The 22,745-nt window shown below is 49.4% G+C and overlaps 1 protein-coding gene across 1 annotated transcript in view; it reads right to left on the bottom strand.

Moving 5' to 3' along the window:
- Positions 1-1,166: 1,166 nt before the first annotated feature.
- Positions 1,167-22,745, bottom strand: part of ALPK3 (alpha kinase 3) — a 42,252-nt gene continuing 20,673 nt past the window's right edge. Inside the window, exons 5-14 of the mRNA XM_036415630.2 lie at positions 21,321-22,551; positions 10,543-12,547; positions 9,423-9,570; positions 8,932-9,059; positions 8,768-8,803; positions 7,803-8,083; positions 6,798-6,886; positions 5,328-5,548; positions 3,309-3,357; positions 1,167-2,705 (exon numbers count right to left, since the gene is read on the bottom strand). Coding sequence (XP_036271523.1) covers positions 2,366-2,705; positions 3,309-3,357; positions 5,328-5,548; positions 6,798-6,886; positions 7,803-8,083; positions 8,768-8,803; positions 8,932-9,059; positions 9,423-9,570; positions 10,543-12,547; positions 21,321-22,551 — 4,528 coding nt within the window. The 3' untranslated portion in view covers positions 1,167-2,365. The remainder of the gene's footprint in view (positions 2,706-3,308; positions 3,358-5,327; positions 5,549-6,797; positions 6,887-7,802; positions 8,084-8,767; positions 8,804-8,931; positions 9,060-9,422; positions 9,571-10,542; positions 12,548-21,320; positions 22,552-22,745) is intronic.

Raw genomic sequence — 22,745 nt, 5'->3', positions numbered from 1 at the left:
GAATGGTCTCCCTAAGCAGGGAGAAATTTGTGTTTGGTTGTATGTGGAAGAGTCGTAATCAGATGTGGGATGAGCGGTGTGTGTGTGTGTGTGTGTGTGTGTGTGTGTGTGTGTTGGGGTATCATTTGTCGTCACCCACCAAGCCTTTTCTACCCTCCTGCCCTCCCCCATTCTTCTGGTGAGAATCCCCGTCCTTTGGAACCTGCACTCCCCCTATTCCATTAGCCCCATGCCAGGAATGTGACCATTGGAGGGAGACCCACTGGGACCAATGGCTCGATGGTGTCCCACCTGATGTCAGCAATAGCTCCTGGGAGGCAAGCTCTGGAACTCCCTGGCTCCCCCCTCCTCAAGGCCAATTGTCCAGCTATTCCTCTGTGAGCTACCCCAACTCTCTTCTCATGAACCCTTTTCTTTAAGTTGATGCAAATCCATTTCTGTTGCTCAAAAGCCCAAGAAACCTGACAGAAAGGGTCTCTTCTGAGCCTACATTATGCATCTTTGATCCCCATCAACTGTTAAATCTGAGTCTGGCATAAAGGAGGGAGGTGCTCACTATATGTCTGCTGAATGAATAAATGAATGAATAAATGAATGGAAAACATTCCAGCTCTAGTTCACCGGGGCAATCTGGATAGGCAGGTGGGAGAGTTGGGGCACAATGGGGCAAGTGGGGAAAGTCACAAGAGGAGATAAAGAAGTCAGAAATATCGGCATGGAGAGGGCAAACATCAGGCAAGGAAAACCCCACACCAGAGAGGGAAGGGAATGGGTTAGGAATGACAAGCCTTCCTGCTGCTTGGGAGGCAGGAAGTGGTCCGTGAGTGGCTGGGTGGCTGTCCGAGCTGCGTTGGCTGCAGTGGAAGAAGCCAGACAGAGACAGTGGTGTTTCTGCAGAGCCCCCAGCTCTGCTTTACCCTCTTGGGTTCCTTCTTTGTGTTCCTCTCCCAAATGAATGAGCAATTCCGATCTGCCCCCAAGTTCACAGACATCCTGCTAAGGGGCACAAGCCATCAGCCCATGGACTATCTAGCTGTGGCCACAGAAGGCTGAGACTAAATGTCAACTCAAGAGCGAAAACATGGATTCCTTTTTCCAGTCGGCCCAAGGAGAACCTGCCTGGGGAGAGGGGACCCTGAGACCATACACCTACAACCACACCAGAGGAGGGAGAGCAGGAAACACAGTTGCTGCCTTTATTGCATTCCAGGGGGAGCAGGCTAGCTCCAGACCAGCCCCATTGGGAGTTTCCAGGTTAGGCGTTCAGCACTGGGCTGAGCACAGCCATTCCTTGGGGCCCATAAATGAGGTCCCGGAGCTGGAGCTTCAGGATTAAGAGCTAATGGTTGGGGATCGGGGTCCTAAGTCCCAGGCTCAGAGACAGCCCTCACAGCAGGTAGATGGTTTATATCCTTCCTAAAACTCTCATGCCATTTCCCCGTGGAGAAGAGTCCCAGCTCTCCATCCTCCTTCAATATGGAGCACAAGGTCCTCAGAGTCCACACTTTCCCTCTGGCCACAGCTGCTGACACAACCCTTGTTCCTGTTCTCACCTCACAGGCAAAGGGCCTGGGAAAAGCAGGGGAGGAGTAGACAGGGGTATACCAGAGGCCAGAGGGTCTTCTCATTACCTGGGTCCTGGTGGATGGGGGTAGGTCAGGCTAGAAAAGCCAACAGGCAAGGGAACAAGCAGAGTCAGTGAAGGGCAGGCAGCAGGCTGCAACTGCGCTCAAAGCCAGGGATGGTAGGTGGGATGCAAGAAAGCATGGGAAGCAGGCAAGTGAGTGCCTGGGTGAAGGGGGAAGAAAGCAAGAATACGTGCCCCCAAAGACTACCACATAAAGACTGCACAGGCCAAAATGGGGCACAGGAACAGGTTAGTTGCAGGGTAAGCTGGGATGAATGAGGCAAAGTAGTCTGAAAGAGAAGACACCCTGAGAGTCACACAGCAGAGGCAGCCCGAAGCCCTGAGGTCAGGGTCGATCAAAGGGCAGAGGGTAAGTGCTGGCCTGCATGGCAGGGTCTGGCTGGGGCAAGGGGTCAGGGTGCAGAACTCATGCAGAGGACTCAGGGAGCCTCCAGCAGTGGCCAGTGTAAACTTCAAGGAGGGCCTCAGCCCCTGGGAAACATGGAGGTGGGGCCTGGGAGCCCTGGTGACATGGCACCGGGAGAGGCCACCAGGCTGTGTGCCATGCACCAAAGCCGTCTGAGGCGGAGCTGACTGAGAGGCTGCGCAGAGAGGCCCCCATGTGGTGCCCGCTCAGTGCACGTCTCCGCTTTGTCTGTATCGGGAAAGTCTCCATCGGTTCAAGCTGCTTCCTTGTTGGTCTGCTGCTGGGTGGAGGCCCCCAGCCTCCTGTAGGGGCTACCGCGTGCCCTGGGCCTTGGAGCCCCCCTCTTGGCTGGGTGGCTGTCCCAGTAACTGAGTGCCGACTGCCCCTGAGGCCTGAGAAGTGGCTTTGGAGCTTGGGGTGCTCTTCCGGGAGCCCTGGGGGCTGGGGAAGCCTTTCTTCTGGGGCTGAGGACTCAGCTGGGGGCCCTTCCTGCCGGCAGATGGACTCTTGGAGCCTTTGGCCTTGGCTTGGGCAGCCTCGGGGCCCTTGAGGGCTTTCAGCCCCAGCATCTCACAGAAGGTGTTGCACTGGTGGGAGGAAGCAAACTGGTCCAGCAGGGCAGGGAAACAGCTCTCCTTGAGGCCTTGGTATCTGTAGCCAAACAGGAAGAGCTGAGGGCGAGTCCCACCCAGACGGAGGGTCCTTGAGGGGCTGGCTTCGGGATGGCCATGGCCAGGGTATTGTGGCCAAGGTCCATATCCCCTAGCAGGCAGTCCTGGGGAGTCTACCTGGTACCGCCTCAGGTGGCAGGATCTAAAAACCTCAATTCTAAACGGAGGTCTCATGATGCCCTGGCACATGGAATTCATCGTGTGGGACACTAACTGGTGTGAAGACGATCTGCCTTTTTACCATAAATTAGAGCCGTCTCTAGGGCATCGCTCTGCTCACAGGCCTTTGCTTCTCTGTGTCGTGGAGCTTTCTCAAGTGAGAAGGAGGAGGAGCAGGTACAGTCAGAGGCCAACATTGCAGGTGACCCTGTGTGTGGGCGTCACTAGCTGCTGGTCCCGATCTGGGGCAGGGGCACAGCATGTGGGGACCAGCAACCCCTGGGGTGTTACTACATGGCCACGGGTGCAACTAGGACCATGTGGCCATAGGCCTAGCACCTCAGGGATGAAGGACCAGGAGAACTTTGACATGTTAGACCCTAAGAAGACCCTCAGAAGGCTTCTGTCCTTGAGAAGTACTCACCCTCGCAGCTTGGTGGCAATCTGCACATCAGTCATCTTCCAGTCAACCCCTGGAAAGGAAGTTGGGAGCTGAGATGATGGCAGCTGGTTCTAGGCCCCCATGTCTCCAAGATGGAAACTTGCCAGTTTCAGGGTATATCTTTAGGCATCCTGTCAGTAGGTCATCAACATTGGCCTATCTCACTGGGTGTTTCTGTATCAGTAGTAGTAGTAATAATATTCCCATTTTTACAGGTGAGTAGCAAGGCTTGGAGTTAAGTGACTCAAGCAAAGTCTCATTCATTCATTCATTCATTCAGTAACTGAGCATTTTTCAAACAGTCTGACAATACTCTTCTTGAAATCTGCCTCACACTAACAAGGCTGAGTACCATAGTCAGCATAAATGTGGGCTTGAGAGTCAAGACGGACCTGGATTTACATTTCAGCTCTGTCATTTGAGCTGTTTGAACTTGGTAAGTCACTCACTATCTCCATGTAGATGGGGTAATACTGCCCATCTCGCAGAGATATTGGGGAAATCAGAGCATGCGGGACTCCAATTTAGTGTCTGAAACACAGCAGTTATGCAATGAATATTAATTCTGTGATGTCTCTTTCAGCATTCACCACATTCCATTTTGCATTACCATAATGATGCTCCCTTACACCTGCACAGAATTTTAGCTTGCACAAATATGGTCTCAGTTAATTAGAACAAATCTTAGAGCCAGACAGGGACAATATTATTATTCCTAGAGAGAGAAAGGAAACTGCAGCTCAGAGAGATTGAGGTCTAGACTTAAATCTATTTCTTTAACTCTCAAATCTTTCTACTATATCATGTTACTCATTATAGAAATTGTTATACTGATCACTGCTTCTTAAGGACAAGGACCATTCCTAATTCACCTTTTACCTTTCCAATACTTGGTAAAGTTAAATGAATGGATAGATGGAAGGAAAGAAGGAAGGATCAATTCCGAGTTTACAAATACTGTGAATGACAATGGCTAAATGTGTTACTAGCCTCCTGCCCCTGAATATATCGAGTTATAAAAAACAGTATTTATTATACAGTTTAACCTCACTAAAAAGCACGTTTGAGCCAGTTTTCTCTCTGGCTTTTAATCTCCTCACTTATTTACACCAGGGGCTATATGAAATAATGTGTGATATTTCCAGCGTTCCTCTCCAACACCGTAGAAAGCGTTTTATCTTTTCCTATTTCCTGCCCCGTTGTGTACAGAGAGTAGGCTGGAGAGGATGGTCAGGGATGGAGGGAGGATTCATGCTCACTGGCCTTCCTTTGCTGGGGAAGAATCTGAGTAATGGGAGAAACAGGAAGAAGCCAGATAGATTTAAAAAAAAAAAAAAAAAAAAAAAAGCTAACGAGGATGGAGGAGGAGGAAAGGGAGGCAGGTGGAAGAGAGTTTGGGTAGTACTGAGAGTGCAAGTCCAGAGCGAAGCTGCAGGGAAGGGAGGAAGGGAGATTTTGAAAAGATGGTTGTGGGTTTTGAATTAGATCCCATGTAATGTTTTTTAAACAAACTCCTTTAAAATTTTAAGTGGGCTTGGAGTGCATGCCTTTATTTTTATTTTTTAAATATATTTTATTGATTTTTAGAGAGAGGAAGAGAGAGAGATAGAGAGTTAGGATCATCGATGAGAGAGAAACATCCATCAGCTGCCTCTTGCACAGCCCCTACTGGGGATGTGCCTGCAACCAAGGTACATGCCCTTGACCGGAATAGAACCCGGGACCTTTCAGTCTGCAGGCTGACGCTCTATCCACTGAGCCAAACCGGTTTCGGCTGGAGTGCATGCCTTTAAATACAACCGTGATTACAGAGGAGGCTACAGGAAGCCCTGGTGTGTATTAGGCTTGCATACAAATGGTGTCTGTCCAATTTACTTCACAAGCTTATTGCCAACAGCAAAGGAAAGTGAGAAAGTGGGTTGCAGACCAGTACACACGCACCCTCCTCTGACGCTGGGCCTGCTCTCACACACGTGCACTGGTACCTTCACACCCTCATACCTGCCAGATCTGTGACCAGGAAGCTGCCATTTGTCCACAGGTACAGCCAGTGCTGGAAGGCCTGGCACTTCTGTATGGCCTCCGAGCTGCCTGATGCTGGTGCGGCAGCACAGCCCCATTCCCGGGAACAGTACGGCTCCAGGGGCTTGCCCAGGTCCTCCTCCAGCGTGGCGTACGGGATATTGTTTGCAGGCCGGTAGATCAGGTACAGCGGAATGATCCTAAACACAATTTCACCCTGCAGTGAGCACAAGTAGGGTGGCAGGAAGCTCCCACTTCCATCTCCACTGGATCTAAAAGGAGGGCCCTTCCAAGAAAGAAGCCCCAGCTCGGAGCCTGGAGGGCAACAAGGGAGGGGAACTCGCCCTGAGTTCAGGAAAGGAAATGGAGGCACTGACTTCAGAGTCCTGTCTATTCTCTGAGGTTAGAGGGAGTAGAACTGGACCACGCTATGGCCAAGAAGGACTCTGTGCTAAGGGAGAAAGTGAGACCAGCATGTGTCAAACAAAAAGGAACTCCTCTAGAGAAGATTCAACCAGACTGTGTGTGGCTCAGTGTCAGCTAGACCCCAGTATTCAAGAGTAGGTGTTCAGGCCGAAACCGGTTTGGCTCAGTGGATAGACCGTCGACCTGTGGACTGAAAGGTCCCAGGTTCAATTCTGGTCAAGGGCATGTACCTTGGTTGCAGGCACATCCGCAGTGGGAGGTGTGCAGGAGGCAGCTGATCGATTATTCTCTCACATTGATGTTTCTAGCTCTCTATCCCTCTCTCTTCTTCTCTGTAAAAAAAATAAATAAATAAATAAAAATCAATAAAATATATTTTTTTAAAAAGGACCATATTTTCCGGCGTATAAGACGACCCCCTAATTTTACAGTTAAAACATAGGTTTAGGCCTATATTCGCTGTATAAGACTACCCCCCACTTCTGAGGCAACACCAGTTCTTTTTTTTAATAGACCGCCTCTCTAACTCAGCCAATCCGAGCAGGCTTTTTATGCATGCAAATTATACATATTCTGTACCCGAAGCTACACTGTGTTCTAGTAAAAAGCCTGCTCAGATTGGCCATAGGGGGTCGTCTTATACGCCGGAAAATACGTGTAGGAGGTCAGGTGTCAAAGTGGAAACAATTACTTTTTAGAGCTGACACCTACAAACCCACTCGACTGCCGGCTACCACAGAAGAGTCCTGGCCAGTGTGCTTACCACCTTCAGAGAGGCCCAGAACCTGCTGGGTTCAAATTCTGCAATTAGCAGAAACTGGACGACGGGATAGGGGATTGGGGCGGCTGAGAGGAGACTGAAGACAGGAGCAGAGGCTTTCTAAAGCAGCCAGTGAATCCTGGGCTCTTTGTTTCTAGATTTCGTAGGACCATCAAGCCACGCACAGGGTTGGTTGTGGGCTCACCTGCATGTGACCCTCTCAAGATGTGAAATCACCCCACACCCCCTTCTTGTACACTTACTCAGGCACCTCTCCGAAGCCAGGTGCAGCCCGGGCTTCCGCTGCGAAGATCTTGCAATACTCCCGACTCATGTTCTGGATCTTGCACCCCTGTGGATTACAGAGAACCCATCCTGATCAGCAAGCAAGCTCCCAGTCTTCTCAGGCCCAGCTCCACGTGGGAAGGCCATGGCACTTATCACCAGGTCACCCTGTGATAGGGGTGTCGAACTCAATCAGAGAAGGGGCCAAAATCTAAAATCCAGCCTAAATCGCGGGCCGAATGGTTTACTGAACAGTCATAAACTGTCATTGTGATGGAAACGCAGCGGAGTGCAGTGATGACAGCGCGGTGTGGGCCACATTGCAAGGCCTGGCGGGACGGATTTGGCCCGCGGGCCTTGTGTTTGACACATGTGCCCTGTGACAACAAGGAGGCTTCTGAATGGGCAGAACACAGACCATCCACCCAGGCACTCCCTTCTTCTCTCTCATGTAAGGCTTCTGTGTAAGGTGCATCCGGGGGCAGTGGGAAAGATTTCTGCTGCAAAAATCCAGTTTGAGCCAAAACCAGTTTGGCTCAATGGATAGAGCATCGGCCTGTGGACTGAAAGGTCCCAGGTTCAATTCCGGTCAAGGGCATGTACCTTGGTTGCGGGCACATCCCCAGTGGGGGGGCGTGCAAGAGGCAGCTGATCAGTGTTTATCTCTCATCGATGTTTCTAACTCTCTATCCCTCTTTTCCTCTCTGTAAAAAATCAATAAAATATATTATTACAAAAAGAAAAGAAAGATAACAGCTGAGTCTGTATGTGTGTAATTAAAAAAAAAAAATCCAGTTTGAAAATTAAGGCCCCAAAGATGTAACGTGAGCTATGCCTCAGGCTCTCAAAGATCATCCCAGGACCCTCCCAGGTTGAGGCTGAGATGGCTTCTGCCTCTGTACTGGGTTCCCCAACAGGCCCCGGGCTGGGAAAAGGGAGGAGGGGAGAGAACGCAGGATGGCGGTGGGAATGGGACACAGTACCTGAATGGTGACATCATAGTTCCTGCCCAGGAGGGAAGTCTCACTGCTGGGCCCAAACACCAGAGGGCTGGACACCTTGATGACACACGTGCGGCCTGACTCAAAGATGGGCTCCAGCCCGTAGATGACCTTGGCCCGGGAGGCCTTCCGAAGGCTGTACCTATGTCCACCCCCTCGTAGATCCTCGCTCACCAGGCGCCCAAAGAGCTTGTCTCCCCAGCAGCCAGAGTCAGCCAGACCCTTAGCAAACACCATGGGAGTCATTTCAATCTCTTCTCCAACTGAAGGGAAACAGGAAAACGTGGAAAACTACAAGCTCCTGCCTCATGGACCAGTCCAGTAGCAGGGCACCCCCCTCGTGCTCAGATTGTAACCACTAAATGCCATTTCCCACTAAAAGGAACCAGAGCTCCCTGAAGAAATGGTTGATTCCAAGCCTAAGGCAGAAAGTCTATTGGATGGACCTGAATCATCTGTCAGACCAGAAAAGAAAGAAGCTATTGAAAATGACTGGAGCCTGGCCAGTGTGGCTCAGTGGTTGAGCATCGACCTATGAGCTAAGAGGTCATGGTTCGATTCCCAGTCAAGGGCACATGCCCGGGTTTGTGGGTTCAATCCCCAGAGTGGGGCATGTAGGAGAAATCCTGGGCAGGGTGCTGGGCAGGGTAGGATGTGTCCTGGAGGCGTGTCCTGCCCTTCGTCAAGCACTCCGACAAAGGCAAAGGGCACAAAGCTGAATTAACTCCTTGTGGAATGGACCCCCTCAGCCCCCTCTGCCCCCACCATCTTCTGAAATAGCCACCCTCTTCCATTCTCTTCCTCAAACATCTCCTGAACTAGGAGGCAAAGAGTGGCTGTCTGTGAAGGCAAACAGCATTTGGAACAGATCCAGGTCCTTGGAGAAGGTCCCCCTGCGGGTGGCAGGGCAGGGATGAGGCCACCCACTCCCCCAAGGGGCTCCGTACCTTCACCTTCTTCTCTGGAGATGAATCCTGACAACACTGTGGGGAGCAAAAGGAGAGAAAGCAGCTGTCGTCAGACTGCTCTGCCCGGCGAGAGACCATCTCTGCAGATGGCTGCTGCCCTCCCTCGGGAGTGGGGCCAGGCAGAGCCCTGGGGGCACACTCACCCTCGGGGCTGAGGCAGAAGTCAGTGGAGGCCGAGCCGTGCTCATTGTGGATGGTGCATCGGTACATGCCACAGTCCACGGGGGACGCCTGCACGATGGCCAAGGCCGCCGGCCCCTCGTCCCCTGCACTGCAGAGAGTGGAGACCCTTCGCGTGAGAGCCATCACCACGGCACAGCCAGGGCCAGAAGGAGGTCCCGGGGCTCCTCAGACCCAGCGCTCAGGCTGCTGGGAGCCCTGGGACAGGCAGCAAGGTACGTGGTTAAGATCACACAGGTCTGGTTTACGGGGCTGACACTCACTAGTTGTGGGACTTTGGGCAAATGGCTCAATACCTCTGAGCCTCTATTTGCCTCCTCTCTGCTATGAGAATGCTGGAATCTCCCTTGTACAGTTAGTGTGAGGGTTGAGTGAGCGACAGACCTAAATGAGGACAATGCCCAACATTATGATGTTACGATTGCTATAATTAGAGAGCCTCCAGACAGCTTACCTCCTGCCCACTTCGCCCACTGGGTGCAGATCCTTGGCCCAAGTCAAGACTGAGTCACTAAGAATGTTGAAAAACTGGCACCAGAGCTTCAGGCTCCCCGAGGCGTCCGGAAACTGCTCCACTCGAATCTTTCGAATTACCTGTGGGGCTGGGAGCAGGGGACCAGGAGAGAGGCCTGAGCTCCTCCCCTCCATCTTGTGTCCACTCTGGCCCTGCCCCTGCTTCCCTGGGTGTCCCTGCTGGAACAGGCTGAGAGAAAACAGGATTCAAGTCTCCACACAAGGCACTCCTTCACAACCCCAAAGTATCTTCCCTGACCCCAAAAACATACATCCTAGCTTGAAAGAACCCAGCTGAGGATACAGACAACAGTCAAAAGAGAAACTCCCGGCCCTGCTGGTGTAGCTGGGAAGTAAGAGAGCTGGCCGATGCACCAAAGGAAGTGTTGGCCGGTCAAGGGCACATACCTGAGTTGCAGGTTCTGCAGCCCCAGTTGGGGTTCATATGGGAGGCAATCAATGGATGTGTCTCTCTTTCACATCGATGTTTGCCTCACTCTCCTTCTCTCTCTCTTTTCCTCCCTCTTTCCCTCCTTTCCACTCACTCTAAAAAGCAATGGAGAAAAATATCCTCGGGTGAGGATTGAGAGAGAGAGAGAGAGAGAGACAGAGAGAGAGAGAGAGAGAGAGAGAGAGAGAGAGAGAGAGAGAGAGAGAGAGAGAAAACACTATCATTTGCATTCCAGGTTCCTAATTCTAGGAACCTGCATTTGAACCCTGTCCCTACCACTCTATACTCATGGGCCAAGCCTGGAAAGAGGGGATTATGGTGATGATGATGACAGAGGATGACAATCTCTGTGCTAAGTACTTGATTTATTCTATGTTATTCTATGTTATTTAACCCCTTGCAACGTTACAAAGCTGCTACTATTACCATCTCCAAGTGGCAAAGCCAGGAGGAGAGAAGCAGGCCTTCCTGTGGGATTATGACGCAAGAATATCTGTAGGCGGTCTCTGTATACCCCTAGCAGGCACGTGCCACCTCAGCGGCTGTAGCAATGTCCTCGGCTGGGCAGCCCTCTCTGAGGAGCCACACCCCGGTCCCCACCATCGCTCACCTTTGAGCAGGTCCTTGGCTTTCCTCGCCTTGCCCGGGCTTTCCTGCTTGTCTTCCTCCAGGCTCAGCTCTGCATCGGGCCCGCTGGGCTTGGGGCTGGGGCCCGGGTCTCCTGCCGCCTGCTCCTCCTCTGCCCGGGGCACCTCCAGCAGGCCTGCCTTTCGGCCCTGGGTAGGAGAGCGCTTCTCCCGCCCCAGGGTCCCTGGGGACCCAGGTGTGAGGCCCTTTCTGGGGCCCCGGGGGGACACCGTGGGGCTCTCCCTCTCTTCGGGCTTGGCTGCCTCCCCATCCCCTGCTGCTCTGGCCTTGGGGAGAAACCGCTTCCTCCGCGCCCCCAGGGCCAGTTCCTCAGGGGTGGCTGCAGGGAGACCTGTTGGCGCCTCCGGTCGGAGCTCCTCCCCTCGGGAGGGTTCCTGGGCTCTGCTCTCTGCTGAGAGGGGTTCCGGACTGAAGGCTCCCTGCCCACCTGCCTCCCCCACACCGCTCTCTTGAGAGGTTCCCAGGAGACCAGGCCTCTCAAGGGGAACCTCTCCCTCACCCTTACTGGACTCTCCTGAGGTCAGCCCAGGGTCCTCCTCGCCTACCACGATGGCAGGCACGGCGAGGGGGCTGGAGCCAGGGCTCCGGGCAGCAGCCAGGGCCTGCTGGCCAGCCTGCACCTCACGGTCCAGGAGGCCGGTGATGCGGCGGGAGGTGCAGGGGCTGAGCAGCAGCGTCTGTGCACTCTGCACCAGATTGTCGTTTTCCACACGCTCCAGGATGCGCCGTGATGTCTGCGGACTCAGACCAGCCACCTCCAGAGTGGGGGCCAGTGTGGGTGAGGGCGCCAAACCCCTGGGGGCAGCTCCTTCCTGGGACTTGGTGCCCCCTCCACTCGTCTCTGTGCTGGACAGCTTCAGCAGGAGAAGCAAGTAATTCTTCAGGGAATCTATGAGGCCAGGGTCGCAGCTCTGGGCGCCTGTGGGCCTCCCTTCCCCATCTGACATCTTGGCGCAGGCTCCCTCACTGCTGGCCGCTCTGGTTTCTGGTGGGTGATTCTGGGTGGGGGTCCCAGACCCCAGGTGCACTGAGGATGCAGAACTCAGCAAGGCCTGGTCCCCAGAGGGCAAGATGGCAGCTGCACGCATGCGCTGAGAAGTGGGGGTGCTGGGCAGCCCCTGCTGGGAGCTGTGGGTCAGGCCAGTGCCAGCAGGAGAAGGCAGAGTAGGCACGTTTGGGCTCAGGCCTGCGGGAGGAGAGCCCCCCACATCCACAGACAGCACCTCCCCCGGCTGCTCCTCCTTGGGGCGCTGGAACAGGCTATCCTCCGGCTTGTCCTTGGCTGGGCCTGGCCACTCCGGCCCCCAACACCTCCCTCCTCCCGTCTGCTCCTCAGGAAGCAGCTGTGCTGGGAGCCTGAGGCCCCCTGTTTCCTCTTGGTTACCAGAGGCCGTCTCTGATGCCTCCCCAGATCTGAGCGTGAAGCCAGGTTTTTCTGGGACAGAGGACCTTGCAATCATCTGAGAAGTGGGGCCCTCTGAAAGGCTCCGTTCAGGGGCTCTGGACTGTGGGCTGAGGTTGGTCACTGACTTCTTCTCGGACTGAACTTTAGTGGCTATGGGTACACCCCCCTCTGACTGTGTCCCCCTGTCTTCCTGTATCCTGTCTTCCTGTGTCTTCTCACCTGCCTGTGTCTTCCTGTTTTCCTGTGTCCCTGTCCTTCCCTGACCTACCACATCCTTCTGGGCACGCCTGCCTGACTCTGTCCTCTCGCTTTCTTGTGCCACAATGTCCATCTGTGTCTTCCTGTCTGCCTGTGTCCTCGCGTCCACCTGCATCTTCCCATCCGTCTCTGAATTCTTCGTGCCTCCGTGTCTCCAGTCAGCATATGTTCTGCTCTCCTGAGTTTCTGTGTCCATGGGCTCCAGGACGCCCTGACTCCTGGGGGTGCTGCCACCAGCAGAGGCTGTACCAGTGCTGCCGCTGGCCGATACAGTGGGAGCCATGGTTGCCTGGGACTCCGGGGCCTGAGAAAAAAGGGACAAAAGCAATAACCTAGCTCATGGCCTCAGGATCTCCAATTTGGCATCCCGCCCCAACCCCTGATCCCAGAATCCCCGGCAACCAGGTCCAGCCTGGCCCTTCCCGCCTCTCCCTGAAGAAATCCTGCCTTTCCCAAAAGCCCCTGCTCGTGTGTATTCCGCCTGCCCCCGGCATTTGGAGGGGAGTTGTCCCTCATTGCCCCGGATTGGATTATTATGGGTGAAGAGAGGATATATGTGACCTCACTCTTCACAACCATGTGAGATAGTTTTGTGATAATCTTTTTGATATGAAAACACTGATGGTCTGATTTGTCCTTTATCAGATAGTAAGAGGCAGAGTGTCTAGCTCCAAATCCCATGTTCTTTGCTGTTATACTATAATGCCACCCATTTAAATCCTAATTAAAGAACTTACTATTTAAACATAAACATAGTAGTATAAGATAGTAATCTGACTCTTTCCTCCTGGATGTCATCAAAACCAACCAAGTAAACAAGAAAACAAACTCTACTGTTATGAAACTGGAGGCAAATAAAAAACACAGCCTAAAAAAAAAAAAAGGGCCAGGGTTGTCAAAAGCAGACAGATTCAACACTGGGAGACTGAGCTGGAACCAATAATCCAGAAAGGAGGAAATAATCAAAGAAACAGCTCAGCAGGTAAATAGTGACAACGTTCAGCAGGTCTCAGAATATGACACCAAAACAGTTACTGTACATAAAGGACTCATGCAGGATAATAAGCCCCAAAACTCCACCTACAAGAGCTATAGAATCCTGGAGGGCTGGGTGGAAATCAAGCAAAAGCCCTATAAGGGAGGTGTCCAAGGAAACAGGGAAAGGGAAGCGGCAGCAGATCTCAAAAAACACCATTTAAAGTACGCTACTGGTCCAGCCGGTGTGGCTCAGTGGTTGAATATTGGCCTATGAACCAGGAGGTCATGGTTCAATTTCTGGTCAGGGCACATGCCCGGGTTGCAGTGGGGACCTGTGGGAGGTAGCCAATCAGTGATTCTCTCTCATGATTGATTCTCTCTCCTTTCCTTTTTGAAATCAATAAAAATAAAAAATTTTAAAGTACACTACTGAAGAATCCTCCTGAAAATTGCTAAGAAACTTATTTTTGAACATACAAGGAGTTAAGGAATATTGTTCCCATGTGCCCTGCTGGAGGAAACTTCTAGAGAACTTCGTTCAACTAAAGGTGACTAGAGAAACTACAGCCAAAGAACAGATGATAAGCATTAAATATATAACTGTAGAACCAAGACTAAAATCATAGGAGCTTGGAGTGGCAGATCATAATGTCCATGTCTTATGCCCTGACAATACAGGAACTATTTAACTAGCGCAAAAGGGGAAGGGGAAGAAGGTGATGAGTGGAGTAAATGTCTGACATATACAAGCCAGGAACCAGAGACATGACTCAAAGCTGCAAAGCCAGGTGTTATAGGAATAGAAGATATTTAACTAATACAAAGAAAATCACGTAGAAATAAAAATTTAGACTAATAAGAGATGGAAAATAAAGGGGGAAAGGAAGTGGAAACTATCCTTGCCCACTATAAAAAACTTAAAAAGACACAGAAAATATAAATTAATTAATGATATATATAAAATTTAAACCACAGCTTTGGCCAGTGTTTTCAGTGGTTATAGCATCAGCCCAAGAACCAAAGGGTTGTAGGTTTGATTCCCCATCAAAGGCATGCATGTGGGTTGTAGGTTTGATCCTGGGACCCAGTCAGGGTGTGTGCAGGAGGCATCCAGTCAATGTGTCTCTCTAACAGTGATGTTTCTTTCTTTCTCTCTCTCTCTCTCCATCCCTCTCCCTCCATCCCTTCTACTAACAAAATATTAATGTAAAAAAATATCCTTGGGTAAGGATTAACAACAAAAAAGTTTTAATTATAAATTACTATACACAAATACTTCTAAGTATCAGAAGAACCACACAAAAAAAGAACACAAAGCAAAAAGATCATATAATGATTTTTTAAATATATAATGAAACATAAATTAGGAAATTTACAGGTACTTTACTGAATATAGAATTTTGAATGAATATGAGTAGAGAAAAATAGAAGAGTTTGGTAAATATCAGAAGCCATCAAATATTAAGTCTGACTGAGCAAAGAATTTTAATAAAAACACTCCTCCAACTTCTCTTATAATCAGTAAAGTATTAACAGACAAAAATACCTCAGAGCCAACAAACAGCAATTAGTAATATATTAGAAACTTCTTTTAATTTCTGATATCCTAGGATTAGGAAATATTAATATGGACATGAAATCTATAATTTACAAAGAAAATTCTGACTTTGCACACAAGGCTCATGAAAAGAGAACGAGCTTTTGGCTAGAGTACCTTCACTTCTCTCACCCCAGCTGATCAATCTGAGTGCAACTGAACCCACTTCCTCAGTTTCTCAATGTCTGTTCCCTCTCTATCTCCACTGCCAATATTCATTGCAGAGCAGTTTACAATAGCCAAAGATTAGAAATTACCTAAATTCCATCAACATAGGACTGATCCAATGAATTCTGGTACAACCCCATTCCAAATAAATAAAACAAACATACAAATAAAAAAGAAGCAAGGTTCCACCCGGCCAGCATGGCTCAGTGATTGAGCATCGACCTATGAAGCAGAAGGTCACGGTTCAATTCCCTGTCATGGCACAAGCCAGGGATGTGGGCTTGATCCCCAGTAGGGGGTGTGCAGGAGGCAGCCAATCAATGATTCTCTCTTATTAATGTTTCTCCCTCTCCCCCCCCTTCCTTCCTCTCTAAAATAAATTTTCTTTAAATTTAAAGCAAATTATGAGCTAGAAAGTATCATATACCACTTTTATATGGAAAATACACAGACACACACACACATATGTAAATGCACAGAAAACAGCTCTGAACGGATGCTCAAGATACCAGTAATGGAGACTGACTTCAGGAAGAGGAACTGGGTGGTAGGGATAGGGAAGGAGGCAAGATTTAATATTCTCTAATACCTTTTATACTTTTTGAATTTTATACCACGTGCATGACACATACTCAATGAAATTAAATTAAAATGAAGATAAATAACTAAATGTACCTTTCTATGATCATTGAGGCCTTTCCAATCAGCAAGGGTCCCAGCAGGTCTCTCTCTCCAAGTTCACCTTCTGGGTCCCTCCACCCAACACTAACTTACTGTACCAACTACAGTAAGTTGGTGCTATTTTATAACCGCTTTGGTTTTTCTCTACTGGACATTTTCCCTATTCCTTGCTCACCTAGAGGACTTCTTTACTTCCTTGAAGACCTCACTCAAGTTTTTCTTCTCTGAAGACTTATGAGTTCACTCCTCTACTCCCGTTCCACCCACCCCACTCACCCCTGCAAAATTGGTGACTTCCTACCCCATGTACCCATGGCAAATGTACTTGGTTGTGTTCAGGATGCAAGTTTCTTTCGGCCTCTGAGGTTGTAGTTGCAATGTAAGTTGTGTTTTCAAAGCCTCTGCCATGCTGTCCTCTCTGTGTGCCATCCAGTGGCCAGTCTGGGATTTGAATGATGGTCTTTTAGTCTCAGTCTCAACATGTTTGATATGCTGTTCAGAACCAGATCTATGCATGAAGAGCTTGGGAATAAGTCCAGGACTTTATAAACTGCTTATGAAGTCACTTTCCCAAACTTCCCCCTCTCCAGGATCTCCCCTGTACTTTCTGGGTCCTTCTGGTCATATTCTTCATTTACCCCTCTCTGCAACATATTTTTTTTTAATATATTTTATTCCTAACCGGTTTGGCTCAGTAGACTGAGCCTGTGGACTGAAGGGTCCCGGGTTCAATTCCCATCAAGGGCATGTACCTTGGTTGCGGGCACATCCCCAGTAGGGAGTGTGCAGGAGGCAGCTGACCAATGTTTCTCTCTCATCGATGTTTCTAACTCTCTATTCCTCTCCCTTCTTCTCATTAAAAAAAAATCAATAAAATATATTTTAAAAAATAAAAATGAAAAAGAGACACAGGTATGGTGCCAGGTGGATATGGTGCTAGATAAGTACTTGAATTATTGGGAGGATCACTTCATAAATTATATAATTGTCTAACCATTATTCTGTATACCTGAAACTAGGGAAAAATAACATTGAGTGTCAACTATAACTGAGAATATTTTTTTTTTAAAGAAGATACACTCAGGTTTCAAGGTTTTCAGCAGAGCTATACTGTCCCTCTGAGGTAAGAGGCCCCACACTGCTATACCTCAGCTCGGGAGAACTGAGGCAGTCTCAGAGAAGGTATCATGCTACAGAACTGAAAAGCAGCCTTTGAGAACACTAATGGCCATTCCCATTCACCAAATACCTGTAAGCAAGGTTCCTTCTGCCCAGAGAGTGAGCTGTCTAACAGCATGGCTGGGCTGGAGAAAGGGTCTCCGGACAGTCTTAACAACTCAAGAGGCCTCTGTTCTGGCATCTGCTCCTCATCCATATCCAAGATGGAAGCCTAACTTGAGTTGCCAGAGATAACCCTCATTTTCAGGAAAGGCAGTCAAGACAGACTGCAGTAGGAAGGGCAGTGGCATCAGATTCCAGAAGCAAAGACCCAGACTACTTAACCCTAGCAAGAGACATGCTGGACCCATATGAAGTAGACAACAGAGCTTTAAAAGATATAAGAAGGTTTGAATAATTGACATAAATACCATGCTCCCAAATGAGAAAAAATATTAAGATACAGACTTTTCCAAATTAATTCTATATATATATATATATATATATATATAATTGATTTTTTTACAGAGAGGAAGGGAGAGAGATAGAGAGCTAGAAACGTCGATGAGAGAGAAACATCAACCAGCTGCCTCTTGCACACCCCCTGCCGGGGATGTGTCCTCAACCAATGTACACGCCCTTAACCGGAATTGAACCTGGGACCTTTCAGTCCGCAGACCGAGGCTCCACCACTGAGCCAAACCGGTTTCGGCTCCAAATTAATTCTTATATATATATATTTAAATATATTTTATTGATTTTTTACAGAGAGGAAGGGAGAGGGATAAAGAGTTAGAAACTTCAATGAGAGAGAATCATCGACCAGTTGCCTCCTGCACACCCCCCTCTGGGGATGTGCCCGCAACCAATGTACATGCCCTTGATAGGAATCGAACCTGGAACCTTTCAGTCCGCAGACCGACACTCTATCCACTGAGCCAAACCGGTTTCGGCTAATTCTTATATTTAATGTAATCCCAATCAAAATGCCAATGGTATAGAGACAGAAAGCAGATAAATTGGTGCCTGGGTCTGGGAGTGGGAACAAGGATTAACAGCAAAAAGGAAGAGGGATCTTTTTATAATGATGGAAATGTTCTAAAACTGGATTGTGGCAATGGCTGCACAGCTCTGAATTGTATACAATGAATTATATATTTGAAGAAGTAAGTGCTATGGTATATAAATTAAACCTCAATAAAACTGTTTAAAAATATATTATCTAGCAAGTTTTACTAAGAGACCATCCAAAATGCAAATATGACTTTAGTTTTCCAGGAAAGTATTTAATAGGCTTTTGACCTTATTAAAAATAATTCATCTTTTTTTTTCCTTTGAATAGACTTACTTTTCTTAGAGCAATTCATCACTTCTTTAAAAAAATATGTTGTTTTTAAATGGTGAATATAAAGATATGAGGTAAAAACAAACAAAAAATGACATGGGAGTTTGGACAATTTCAAACAACGATTCTAAATTTTTTCTAGAAGAGAAGAGCTAAGAAAAAAAATGTTTTTTAAGTATAAGCGGGTTGCTCTGCCAGAAATTGAAACTATAATAATTAAAACAAGATCATTCTGTTGTAAGAATCAACAAACAAAATGGATTATGACAGATGTGTATATATAAGCTGTAGTGTTTATAAAAGTTATATAAAAAAGAATCACAAACTAATAGGTAAGGGTTGAATATTAACAAATGATAATTGGGGAAATTACCCGCTTAACCAAAAATTGATCTAGAGAGTGATGCTTTACTATACAAGCAAATCAATTCCAGATAAATTTAAAAATCAAATGAAATAATTCAAGCAATAAAATTTTTCTTAATAAAGATTAATATTTAACTAACCTCAGATAGGGAAGGAAAGCATAAACACTATGGTTGTATACAACCATTAAATATGAGGTTTTTTCCAACTAATTTTTAGGAACCATAAGAAAATGTTCATGAAATAATGAGAAGTAGAGTATCATGTCTAGAATAACTGCACGAATTAAATTTAAAAACTAATAAACTACATATGCAAAAAGACTGGTAGATATACCAGGATGTGTCTGTATGGTAGAATTATATCATAGGTGAATTTTTAGGGTTTTGCCTTATATTTTCTACTATGACCATGTGTTTCTTTCATAATCCAAAAAATAATATGTGTTTTTTTTTAAAGATTTGGTACTGTGAAAATATGAAAAACCAGTCAAATTCAGCCACTAAAAAGCAACAGCTTCAAAATATAGCCAGATGTTAAATGCATTTTTCACATTTTTTTAAATATAAAAAACTAAAAGCCACAGATACTTTTGGCAGGAACAGCAGAACCACTGCAGCCAGCCTCTCCCGCATCCACCTGGCCTGAGACCTCTTCTCTCACTTCTGAGAGGCAAGGAGGACCCTGCCAGGATCCTGGCTATGGTGCTCCCCTCCCCTGTGGGGGGAGGAGCCAGATTCGCTCCCAGACCTGGCTGCCAGCCTGGTCACTTCCCAGATGAAATGCCTAGGGCCCCATGAGGGCCATCCCTACAGGAAAGCCCTGCTGTCCAGCCTGTGGCTGTCAAGTACATGAGGCAGCCCCATCTGGGCCATTAGAACTCACCAAACCTGCTGCTAACATCTCCCGAGACCAAGCATGAGGGTCAGAAACAGATTCTAAACAGAGTGGTTTGAGGTTCACTGTATCCAGCACCCTCTGAACTGTCCACACAGACTAACCGCAGCATTCACTGAAATAAAACCATTTCCCCTGTTCACCCTTGAAACTGATCCTCCCTCCTTCTCCCATACAAGTTCTCTCCACAGGAAAGGCAGCCCCTCGCTGCTTTCCATGAAGCACCCCATTCCCCTTGCCCGCCCTTTGGTGCCGTAGCAGCTTGTCCCTCACGTGATCGCCTCCCAGTTCCAAGAAGCCATCTGTCCTCTGCCCGACCCCTGTAAGCGCTGCTTCCAGATGCTCCTCCTGCTTCCTGGGGCCCAGGCTCTGCTCCCTCGATCCCAAGCAAGTCTTATCTTATCGATAGTTCCCGCCAAAATGCTGTTTCCACTTAAGGTTGCCAGATTTAGCAAAAAGGAACACAAGACACTAGGTTAAATTTGTATTTCAGATAAAAACCCAATAATTTCTCAGTATCAGAGTATCCCATATCTCTTATCCACACTACCCCTACTCTTTTTTTTGAAAAAGAAATATTTTATTGATTTTTTACAGAGAGGAAGAGAGAGGGATAGAGAGTTAAAAACATCAATGAGAGAGAATCATCGATCAGCTGCCTCTTGCACACCTCCCACTGGGGATGTGCCCGCAACCAAGGTACATGCCCTTGACCAGAATCGAACCTGGGACCCTTCAGTCTGCCGGCCGACGCTCTATCCACTGAGCCAAACCGGTTTCGGCCATGCTACCCCTACTCTTGAAACACTTTTTTTTCCCCTGCCACTCATAAGAAATACTGCCTTCTTTCTGCTCCTCTATAAAACACTGTCTCCCTAAACTCCTGTGAAATACTGCCTGCCCTCTGCCCCCTGAACCATGAAGCAGTGGTCACACAGGACAGACGCCCTTCTGTCCATCCTCTCAATCCCAGCCCTCCCACCTCTTTCCCCACCCCCATCTGACGCCTTCATGTTGTCCCACCCCCATCAAGTGCCTTAATGTTGTCATTCATCTGCCCATCTCCACACAAAACATCATCTTTTCTCTGTTGGCTACCTGATCCCCAGAAAATGATGACACGCAGGTAAAACAGTCTACCTCTGTCTTCCACCAGCGTACTATCCTATACCTCCTGCCATTAACTTAGTTCTTTCTTTCTTTCTTTTTCTTCTTTTCTTTTTTCTTTTTCTTTTTCTTTTTCTTTTCTTTCTTTTTTTTTTTTGTTTGTGTGTGCCAAAACCCAGGATCGAAGACTTAGTTCTTAATATGCACTAAGCCCCGTGCTAAGCACTCTAATGCTTGCAACAGCCTATGAAGTCGGTCTTGTTATTAGGATGATGTTACAACTTGCCCAAGATCACACAATGTTAAGGACAAATTTGTACGCAGATAAAAACCCTCATGAAGCCAGAATTTCCTGGACACCTGATATTTTTTCAGTCTTCTAATGAGCTTCTACATTGAGACCCCACTGCATACCACAGCCCACTCCTGCTCCTGTCTCCCCCATGAACCTGTTGTCTAAGGAAAAGCCCACAGAAAACTCTGCACTGGCTTTTTCCTCAACAAAAAATATCGTCTTCCTCCCCCTGGGGCACAGGCCTCTTGGCTGTGAACTCCCACACTGTCAGAGAGGGTCACAGTCAGGCTGAGTTGCCCACATGCCTGGCATCTGGAGACTGGCTGGGTCAAGGGCCCCTGCTCCAGGCTGGCACTCCATCCCTACCCCACCCCGCCCCTTCTATAAATACCCCGCTGCTCACTGGCTGCCGAGCTGTTGTAGCAAGAGTTTCCATGAAGTCAGCTTCCCAGAGCGACCCCCGGGCACCCAGCACCCACACTTACCTCTCCTGGAGTCCCACGTCCTGCTTGTCCCTGCAAGGGGCTGTCCCGTGTGCCGTATCTCCGCCGGGCAGGAGGTGTGGGCACCTGGGCAGAAGCCTGGGGTGCAGCCTTCCCTAAGCTCTGGGCTCCGGGTTCGGGAAGTGGATTCAGGGGAGCATCAGGCTTGCTGTTGGTGGTGGGCTCCCCTTTGGGCTTTGGAGGGGCAAACCTCTTCCGGTTGAAAGGCCTTGCTGGCTGAGGGGCTGGAGGTATCGGCTGGCCAGGGGCGGGAGGCCCCGTCTCACTTTTTGCCTCACTGGGCACCTTCCCTGAGGGCCTCTCTCTAGATTCCCTGCCGCTCTGTGTGTGGTACCCTTCTTCCCCCTGAGGCCTGACCGCCTGCGTGCTCTCCAGATACATGTCCTTCAGGGAGAAATAGACTTCCTGGTCTGGGCCTGGGCCAGGGGCTGGGGCATTCCGGGCCTGGTCTGGAGAGCCCACGGCAGAGGCTGGCTTCCTGGTGCTTTCTACTCCGGAGGCCCCAGGCCCCCGTGCAGCCCGGCCTCTGGACCAGGCCTGGATCTGCTCCGCGTCCATGGGCCCCTGTGTCCCGCAGGCGTCAGGCGTGTCTGAACTAGGGACGCAGTTTTCAGAGCGGTGACCTCGAGCTGCCTTCTCTAACTCTGGCTTCCGCAGGCCTGGCTTAGGTTCCTCGTCTTTCTTTTTCTTCTTGGCCCCAGACTCCTTCTGGGGGGCTCTCTGAGGCCCCAGGTCCATGGCCTCGCAGATGTATGTCAAAAGGCTGTGATCCCCGTCCTCCCCGTTCTCAGGGACAGCATCTCCATTGGTGGTCACCTCTCCGGGGGCAAAGCTGTTGATCAGGCTCAAACCTGGGTGCTGACCGGGCTCGGTCTCCCCCTCCTGCCAAGCTGCGGAGGTCCTGTCCTCAGCCTCCCTGCTGGGGGCTGCGGGGACTGGCATCTCAGCCCCACTCAGCCGCCGCTTTCGCTGGAAGCGGTCCGGGCTGAGCTTGCGCAGTGTGTCCGCCTCTCCCACCACCTCCTTCCCGCGCTTCCAGCTCTGCTCGATCTCCCGCATCTTTGCCTCGGCCTTGCACTTCAGCTTGGCGAACCAGCGCTGGTGGATCTTGTACTCGGTCATGGTGCCCACCTCCAGAACCCCCGAGCAGGACACGATGCCCTTGGTGTTGCGGGCGGAGGCCTGGTAGATGGCAGCATCTTCTTCTTGACACCTGGAGGCAGGAGCATGAGATGCCAACTCATCCCTCCGGGGTGTGAGAGCCCCCCTCCCCCTCCACCCCCCCACCAGCCAGAGCCTCTCAGAGTTGAGCAAGCTACCCCAGTCCCTAAAAGTGCTGCTCTGAGTGCCACGCCCATCGCTCTTCAGTATAGTTGAGGAAACTAAGGCCAGCAAGGGGGATGGAAG

The sequence above is a fragment of the Pipistrellus kuhlii genome, unplaced genomic scaffold (assembly GCF_014108245.1).
Source record: "Pipistrellus kuhlii isolate mPipKuh1 unplaced genomic scaffold, mPipKuh1.p scaffold_m20_p_50, whole genome shotgun sequence".
NCBI classification, from domain to species: domain Eukaryota; kingdom Metazoa; phylum Chordata; class Mammalia; order Chiroptera; family Vespertilionidae; genus Pipistrellus; species Pipistrellus kuhlii.
The sequence above is the reverse complement of the archived record's forward strand: the minus strand, read 5'-3'. Positions and strand labels throughout refer to the sequence as shown.